This window comes from Notothenia coriiceps, unplaced genomic scaffold (assembly GCF_000735185.1).
Source record: "Notothenia coriiceps isolate Sejong01 unplaced genomic scaffold, NC01 NC01_scaffold00037250, whole genome shotgun sequence".
In the NCBI taxonomy this organism is placed as follows: domain Eukaryota; kingdom Metazoa; phylum Chordata; class Actinopteri; order Perciformes; family Nototheniidae; genus Notothenia; species Notothenia coriiceps.
The window spans coordinates 2322925-2332798 of record NW_011369951.1 but is presented as its reverse complement, the minus strand read 5'-3'; the positions used below and the strand labels follow the sequence as shown (position 1 = coordinate 2332798).

The following is a 9874-nucleotide window of genomic DNA, read 5'->3' as shown; positions in this document are numbered from 1 at the left end:
AGAACAAATCCTTTGGGAAGTTGGTGTATTATTTTAAACAATTCATGCGGCACTCGAAATGTCCATAAAATCAAAACAGTAAACCAGAGCTGGACCATATTCCCTGACAACCAAAGCAGCACCAGACCATTAGCAACTGATTCACCAGAGGAGAAGAAATAAAGACTATATTTCTAAACCAAATACTCCCACAAAGTTGAAGTGTAAACTTTTTAATCTGATCCAAAAGTAAATATCAACATATGCTCTCAGTTTTCCGAAGTTTGGTACTAGGATAGTTTCTGGTAAGTGGTACAAATTGTAAGTTATTTGGAAAACCCCTTTCACCCCAAACCAAAAGCATGCAAGGTACCTTGTAATGGAATGGATCCTTGTATGAGCTTGCATGCAGTATACAATTCTTGACAAAAAACACAAGATGCATATGAAAGACCAATACAAAATCTGTTTAGTTTTCTCCCACCAATAACACAGTATGCTTTGCTGGAGCTAGTGTTGGGGTAGTTTCCTTTTCCACCGACTAGAGCCTGGTAGCAGCGAGGTCTTCGGGTCATCACTAAGTTGGAGATGTGCCAACATTATTATTGTCTTGTCTTTGAGAAGTTTAATGGAAAACAATGTGATTCACATTATATAGAACTCCAAATTGCTGAAAAAGCATCATGCATATGTATGGTATAGTTTTTACTCACCTTTAATACTTTGAATTAGTAAGTAGGCTGCTTATAATATTTTTCACTGTGATCTATCTTATGATAGTCTGACATGACAACTTACACCTGACACCCGTTCAAAATGTATAATGGCAGCAGGTAGTCATTGAAAGTATGGTGAATAATAAATAGTATCTCACACGCATGTCCGGTTAATTTCCACAGAGAGTAGTCTTCAAACTATGCAGCTCTCAGTTCTCTGTGCCAGCTGGGCTCGGGTGCCAATTATTCTGCATTGGAAACATGGAGAACTTAACCTTGAACTGCCTCTGTTGAAAAGGAGGCTCCTCATAACCGTGCCATTGGTGTGCTATATGCTATGTGCTTTTATAGTGTCCTTTTATGCAAACTAACATGATAGCCAACATATTGGACTCTTTTTGGAAAAATATGAACAATGACAATTAGAGACAATGACAAGGTTTAGTTATGGGACCATACGTTACAGCAAAGAGTCAGGCTATGCTGTATTCATTGAGCATTGCAGACCAGATTCAGATAGTTACATTATTACTAAATGATAAGATGGCAAAAGGTTCTCTGTGCAGGGCATTGAGCTTTTCAGGGAGTCTGGTATGTGGTATGAAAAATAAATTGGTAACCCTGCATGTTAAATTGTGGGTAATACCATTCAATGCATAAATGAATACAGTTCCATTAGAAAAGCAAGGGAGAGAAAGGTCAGCCGGGGCTGCAGGGGTGGATGCACGGGCAGCGTGACTCACCAGAGAAGGGAAAAAGGCATGGGCCATGGTGAGTTTCTCTACCTTGTCTCTGAGGGAGAAAGTCCCATGAGCCCCTGCCGGCAGGAAGCTGTTCTGCACCCTCAGCTGGCCGAGGTTGGCCACAATGACCCTCGGCGAGCATGAGCTCTCTGGGATGAGAATAACTGGGGCACCAGCCTCAATATCCAGCAGAACCCTGGAAGCCCGCTGAGGATGTTCCCGCACCTGTAGGGGATAGGAAGAGGGAGAGAGGAAGGGGCCATGTGAGAGAAATCAAACCGAGTAAAGGAAAGAGTAGGAAAATAAATTGACAATATATTAAGCAGCAAGCAGGGGGAAACTTTATTCTGATATCATTACTATTACAGGATAATACACACAACCGTTGAGAAGTCAAGAATCATCTGTTTTAACAAGATTAACACCAAAGGTTTTATTTATATTTGAGACAGTTTTGCTCCAAAAAAGAGAAAAAAATAATATAACATTCCATTCAGTGGATGTCCACAGTGATGCATATTAGTTGAATATTGTTTCGGATTCCACTCCAGAATGGCTTGAGTGATTCTTGTGAAGATTGAAGCAAATGGGTGTCTCTATATATTGAGTTACAGCCTATTCCTCTGGGCTCAATGCCATCTGGTCGCCCTATAGCAGGGGTGGGGAACCTCCGGCCCCCGGGCCGTATACGGCCCGCGAGACCATTTGGAACGGCCCTCGAGGTAATTTATAAACAGATGAAAAAATAAATCTAGATCGCAAAAAAATTAAACAAGCGAGTACTTGTTTTTCCTGGCCAAGGTCAGGGTCCTTGAACACAACACAAGCCTAACGTGTCATCACGTGGTGTGTGCCTCGTCTGACAGGGGTTTAGTGCTGACGGAGAGCCCCACAACGCCGCTCTGGCACTTCATAAATTGCAGTATCCATAAGGAGCCGTACACATGCCGCAGTTTTTGCGTGGCTGTGTCTTTAGTTGTAAGCCCAGTGGCGATCTGTTCATCTGTCATACTGATCATACAGTCAATAACTTTCTTGTTATTAGCATCTGGTTAGCTAGCTATGCTAACGAATATAAGAAGCTTCTACAACCAGTGAGGTAAAGGCACATCTTTATATGATCATAGCTATACAAAAATAAGAGAATAAAGTAAACAGGTACAGAATACTATATGACAGTAAAAAGACAAGAATACAGTTTAAAAGGGGAGTGATTTGTAAAATATCCATATAGAAAAAGAGATCTGCTTACAGTTCTGTTTCATATGGGTGTTGAGAGATGTATAGATCTCCTAATGTTGCTCTCAAAGTGCACCAGATTGATGCTTTTAACTTCAACATTTAAGAACAAATGGTTAGATATCTGGATTGAGAGGTTGCTTTTTCTTTGCACAGCATGAAAGAAAGGCCAAATGAATGGGCTGTGATTTGAGTGTTTTTAAGCAGAGGGCAATCATTTGTACGGCCCTCGGAGGATATTGAAAAAATTGAAATGGCCGTTGAGAGGAAAAAGGTTCCCCACTCCTGATCTAAATTATTGGATTGATCAAAGCAGGCGCCTCAACACGGTCATACGTTTTCTTTACCCAAAAATACTTACAAGTGCTTTTGCAAAACATCATCACCTAAGTTACTCAACACATCAAGCTGAAACTCACTTCCTGCCTTCTAAATAACAAATCCTCCTGGAAAAAGAACCCGTAAGTGTAAACCTACCCATCTTATTCTTCAACCAGCAAAGCCTTATATCACAAATCAGACAAATATGTATCATCCTTTGTCTCCGCAACTATTCCTCCCTCAAAGCAGATGAAGGAAGATCCGACCACAACCTGACTACACCCCAAAAAGGGCGGCTCACAATCAGACATGTTTAGTCACAGTTCAGGCTGAGAGTAACACCTGGATCTTGAGTAAAGACTCTGCGCACACAAAGAGCAGGCTGGAAAAACCCTTGGATCACACCAATCACGATCTTCCGGCTCCACAGACCGAAGCAATTTAGGAATAATCACAGGAGCTCATCGGCCCTCACAGGAATACCCGCTAACTCCCACCAAATTAAAAACAAAATCAACAACTGGCATCGCATGGCGCACCCTAACAAGAACAATGCCCTGTGAGAGCTCACAATCCAGCCCAGTTAATGACTCAACCCAGGACCCAAATCCCCTCTTGAGGTCCGGGGTGAAGAAGGCAGCACTTATTCGCCTGGTCACGGAACAGCTTAAGTTGAAACAAGCTTCTCATCACCAACCAAGGATACACAAGCATTGGCAATGAAATGCTCGATACCAGGATCATGTATGGCGAATCTTCACACCAGAACCAGAACTTATATCCATCCACAACAGTTCAACTTGAAAACTGTTCAGCATAGTATTTGGGAATGATGCACATATGACGCTGAGATCTTGATTTAAACAGCGGACAATTTTATTGCCGTGCCGAACCGTGTCCATCACAACTGGACCTTCTGTAGACACACACCCCCCCACGCCGTTATAACGTCCGTCTTAATACTGAATTGTCGCCTTGAAAAGGGTACTGACAACAATTCCGCAACAACTTCATCTTCACCTGTTGTACTTGCCACTTCAACGTTAAACGCCATAAAACGGCAAATTAATCGCTTCGTGTCATTTATCTAGATCCTCTGTCTCGAGCCAGTGAACTAGCGGGCCTTCTAGAGTACCCTGGAACCGCCCATTGGCTTCAAATCAAAATATGATTGGTTGATCAAACTGTCAATCCAAACATATACTCTCATTCAATGTAAGGGCCAGGGCATGCTATCAAGGATGCCTTGTTGAATACCTTGGTTGAAGGATATTCTACCCAGAGACCCAGAACAAGATCTGATTGGTTGAATTTGTTTTCTAACACTCAAATGTGAAGTGCATGGTCCGAGAAGGACAAACAAATCAACGTTACACTGTAATATTACAGATCAACACATTTATTAATTGTATTTACATTTTATATATATAATTAAATCGATTTTTTGTTTGTTCTATCTGAGTGTTCCAGGGTATTCTCTGAATACCTTGAAGGCCCTGACGGTTCGCCACTGTTGTATTGACCTGAACATATACATCCAGTCTTTGTGGTTGGATTAGAACTTCAGGAGCAGCTTTATCCGCCAAACTGTAGGAATTCCCCTGCTGAGAATCTCCCCCTCTTGGATTTTCCCTCGCAAAGTAACCATTAGTATCTTTGCGGTCCCCTGTGAAGCCGCTCAGGTAGACCTATGCCCCGTTTAATGGTCTGAAAACAAAAGCCTCGACTTCTTCCCCCCGCAAGGTCCATTAAAGAACAATGCTCCATCTGACATTCAGCGAATACACTTAACCGGCGTCCATGTTGGCAAGGCTCTTTGTCATCCGCCTATTCTTTTGTCTTGGCTCTTTGATCCCTAAACAAACAGTCTCCTTGCCCCACTATTCATTTTTCAAACCCCATAATATCTCCCCTGACGGTGAGCGCTACATGCCCCTAAGTGGAGAGCTGCAATGCATTCCATTAGCCTCTCGAGCAAAGTGTTAACCTTAGCCTTTGTAGCGTAGCAGGAGAATGGCTCTGGAGGGACGACTCCGTCACTTTCCCTGCTTCGGCTGGGAGTGCGTATAAGTTCGATTTAACTCTCAGAGTGCTTTTAAAGTAGAAAAACCTGAGACTCCATTGTTCTCTGCTCTCAATCAATAAAACATATGCGTCCACGTTTAAGGTTTCGTGAATATTTAATCCCACCACTTGTTTCCTTTTATCTGCCAAATCACTAAAGAAGGATCAGGAAATCTCTCCTAGACAGTGACTTTGAATTGTTTCCTTTTATACGCCCCATTTGAAGCGAGGAAACAATGAAGTTAGAATCACAAAGGGATTGGAAAGCCCTGTTGAAAGGCTGTTCTTTAATATCAGTTACATCCATCCTCATACACATCACTGCAGTGAGTTTGTATCAGTGAATAAGTGTATACTCTATGCCTTGATTCTCATCTCATTATTAGGAAAGTGTGATAATGATATTGAGTTCAGTCTGAAACACCTACAACAAGGACACATAGGTCTCAATTATAATGTAATTAGTGTGAGAAATGTAATCTTTCACAATTTCAATAGTTCAGTGTTAGCACATGTCAAAGTCAGTGGTTTCTGGGAACATGTCCTAATTTTTCAACAGTATTCTTGTGATGGTTTTCAAAGAAATGTGTGCTGTTCAAACAACATTTAGGAATTATTCAGACCTCCTTATCAGAATCAGAATCCCTTTATTAGTCCCACAGAGGGGAAATGTGCAGCGTTACAGCAGGAAAGAGCCAAAGACAGCTTAGTGTTGCATATCTGAAATGCGTTAAAAAAAGTAGTGAGTTATAATATAAACAACAATATGCTAAAAAAAGGATAAAAAGTTACATAATTTTCAAAAATACAGATCAAAAACAAATCAAATCCTGTAGCAGTTCTTAGGATTTAGCAGCCCGGTATATATTACAGTTATTAAAGATGGCATATGTATATAAAGTATATATTGCACATAGTTTGACGGTATTTAACAGCAGCGAGTTACACAATCTACAAAATACAAGATACATACCTTGTAACAGTAACAAGGGTTTAGCAGCCAGGTTTAAATTACACCGTTATTAATGGCATATATATATATTGCACTTATAGCACAAAGTTGTAGACAGATATCTATAGAAATCTCACATTTGTAAAGGACAAGTTAGTAGATTCATATCAGTTTAAATTGCTTTTTAGTGTAGATACAGTCATACAAAACAAATCTGGATGTCATTCTGTAGAAATATATCCACTTTTCTCCCGACTTCAAGCTGGAAAAAGGCTTCCTTCTTGCATTCTTTAAATGTGTAAAGGGACTCGGGAGCCAAGATATAAAAGAACGAATGATACTTTAAAATGCATTATCTCACCTTAGCTTGCCAACCAGCTAGTTATTTTCCAACATTAATCTGAGGTGAGGAACAATAAACTGTTTCTGAGCAACATGAATTATTGCACAGGTGGAGCATTTGGTACATATCATTTATTTTTCTAAATTCCACCTGGTCTAAAGCTGGCTTTCCTTCTTGGCCACATTTCCAGTGATCCATTATATTGTTCCATAGGCTTTGCAGCAGGACTCATACATATTAGATTAGTGTTGGGTTAGCAGGCACCTGCACACATAGACCTCAAAGTGGGCTCGAGCCCCTGCCCTTTTTCTCCCTCCACAGATAGTGCCCTTTTTATGGGATGCTTCTTTTTTTTTTTTAAATAAATGAGGACGTTCACAGTTTAAGGAAAGTCGACTTATAATACGTCAGGTCTGTTGAACGGTAGTCACCGCTACGTATTACAGGCTGTGTATCATCTTAGTGACGGACCCCTACAAAAAGATGGTCTAATAGGGCAAGATTAATTTTGACAGTACTTAGACGCATAGCGGAGGTTAATATTACTAACGTCAACGGAAAGACGTTTTAACTGTAAACGAGATTGTCGAGTGGATTATAACAGAGACGTCTAATTAAGGGTATTTCGGAAATTGAAGTGATCTAAAAAACTTACTTTTGACGCGATGAATCCCTTCCTGTCAACTAAGACCCTCAACTATACGACTACGGAAAACTACCTAAAAATAACAAGATTGTCATAAATCCTCTCTCGCGGTAAACCAAGCGGACGAGTACAAGATAGATGACTACGGTTCTAATCCTTTAACGATGTTATGTCCTGCTGTCCCTTGAACAAATTGATACCCAGTGTTGTAAAACCTTTTTATTCTGCTTTTATTCTGGGGTTGTGATAAGACGCTACACAGTCTGGTGATCCGTTGATATACAACACAATTAAAACATCACTTGTTACGGGAAGTCTACTTTTCTAATTCTAAATCTTAGTTTTGTCCCAGTTTAACGCAACCAATTTTCCATTCTGTCCAACTTCCTTACAGTAGTATAAAAAAAAAAACCACAGTACGCCGTTGGTTAGTAAGGCTGATATGCGCTCTCTAACTAAGTGTGTACTTTTCACTATTCCTTCAGTCACTTATAAGAGTTTCTATGGGTTTTATACAGGGCTCTGTTTGTGTCAAGTTTTATTTTCGAAAACGGATGGATAAACGAGAATCTTATCTCGTAAAGAATTGTTCAGACGATTAAGCTTTAATTAGGTTTTATGGAGGTAGTTACTGTTTTTTGTGATTGGATAGACCCGGGGGATTACAGATCTGTGTCTGTTTCTCCATCTGCCTGTAATACAACTACTACCAACCCTACTTGGTTACAAAGTTTTATTTTTACCGAAAAGGATGGTTATATACAAAGTTGTTCTAGAAGGGACTTACTAATCCCTGTCGTCACAGCCAGTTGTACCCATCATACTACTCTTGTGCAGTTTTCTTACCAACGGGCAATTTCCCATCGGCCGTAATTTTTTCTTACTAGCTATAAGGAATGAACTAGTAATTCCTCTCTAACTAAATGTTACTGTTTACGTTTATTTCTTTGCGTAGTTGTCTTCAGCTCGACTTATAGGAGTTTCTTTATAGGTTTTATAGAGTTTTTTTATAAGTTCTTATTTTGATTGGCCATAAGGACGTGGAGAGGCAGACTCTGTGTCTGTTTCTGCTATATTTAGTACAAACACTAAACCTACTTCTGGTTTCAAAGTTTTATTTTCGAAAAGGCTGGTTATATACAAAGTTGTTGCTGAAAGAGGATTATATGTCCCGTCGAGGCGAGAGGCGAGCTTGTCACAATCATACTACTTGTACAGTTTACCACCAAATTTCCATCGGCCTAATTGTTTTAACTAGTATAAAAATGAACTAAGTACCTTGGTTAGCTAATTCCTCTCTAACTAATGTTACTTTATCTAGTTTTTCAGCTTCACTTATAGGAGTTTTTTATAGTTTTATTTGTGATTGGATAGACGTACAGAGCTGTGTCCTTTCTCCATATCTTTTATACAAATACTAACCTACTTGGCTACAAAGTTTTATTTACCGACAAAGGCAATGGTTATAATACAAAGTTAGGTGTCTGACAAGATATGTCTGTCGTTACCACAAGTTGTACCATCGTCACTGCTGTCCAAAAATTTCCCATTCGCGGTGTATTTATATGTGGTTCTTCTCCATCATGTGTATGAGAAACATATCGCCAACGAAGTTTTATTTTCGAAAGCGTTGGTTGTAACACAATTTTTATCACAAATGGAAGGGTTCTCATAATTTTGCTCTCTATCTCATAAAAGTAAGTGCAAGTTGACCGAGAGGTCCAGCTGCATGAATGCGCCATTGTGTCGAAATTCTAGTGCTCTCCAAAGAAACAATCGCTCCTGTAAACACACTGTGCGGTCGTCGCATTAAGACTGCCTAAAATAAACTACTCTATGTAAGTTCGCTCTCTAGTCTCTACACTAATAATAAAAGTGTGATAACACATAGTAGATTGTGTCTCGACATATACAGAAAGAGTAAAATTAAATACTGTATGTCCTGCGAAACGATCTGGTCGACGATAAAATACCTGTATCTTATTAAGTTGTCATAAGTCTATATCTAATATTATGTTGTAGATTTATTCACGAGACTTCACCTCACCTAAACTTCAGTAAACAAACACCGATCACAATTCTAACTGAGTTATTTTTGACAATTTTTTGTTATATTAGGTCTAAATACCGTTTTTCATTTGTTCTCTTTGTTGATACACTCTTATAGTCAGAAATTTTACAATTTGACAACAAGTGAATTAACATGTTCTATGTCCTATATATCCAACCTAAACTCTACAATTACCTGAAACCCTTCAATCGTATATAATATCTGACTATAACCACCGGGGGGGGGGGGGGGGAACTAATTACAGTGGGTTGTGTAAACGCTAACACAGGGTATTGTACCCTGTCCTTTCACCCTCCCTCGACGATGGATCAGTTCTTCGAATAACCACATCTTCTCTATAAGACAGGCTAACACGGCGTGGCGTACCGCGCTATCTGCACCTCCCTCAAGCATACTCCCCTCCCTCTCGTCGCCTTGAAGTGTCAGATTCAGAGGGTAGACTATAAAAATAAAAAATACAGCTTAGTTATATAAAAACTTTCACACGTGTTTGTCGTCATGGCATGTAAAAGCCTGATATTCGGCGCCGCGAAAAAGGGGATAAAAGCTGCGACGCCAAATACTATTGCCACCGCCGATTAGATATTTCCTAACAATGTTCGATTGGGTTGTGGAATTGAATTCACCGAGATACGGCAGGGCGCTTGGGGGTGAAATTCGCGCCCCAAGGGTCGTCCTTTGTCGACCTTCCGGCCCTTTTCTCACTCTGGTCCATCGCGCGTTTTCATTTTCACCTGGCCTCTCACCAATACGGCGACGACGCCACTAAGTCCACGCAAAACATATCAGGCCTCTTAATG

At 40.2% G+C, this 9874-nt stretch overlaps 1 protein-coding gene across 1 annotated transcript in view; it reads right to left on the bottom strand.

The window, feature by feature from the left end:
* Nucleotides 1-904: 904 nt before the first annotated feature.
* The window catches only part of LOC104967177 (acetylcholinesterase collagenic tail peptide-like), an 11978-nt gene continuing 3008 nt past the window's right edge, over nt 905-9874 (bottom strand). The window contains exons 6-7 of the mRNA XM_010796592.1: nt 1439-1663; nt 905-943 (exon numbers count right to left, since the gene is read on the bottom strand). Coding sequence (XP_010794894.1) covers nt 905-943; nt 1439-1663 — 264 coding nt within the window. The remainder of the gene's footprint in view (nt 944-1438; nt 1664-9874) is intronic.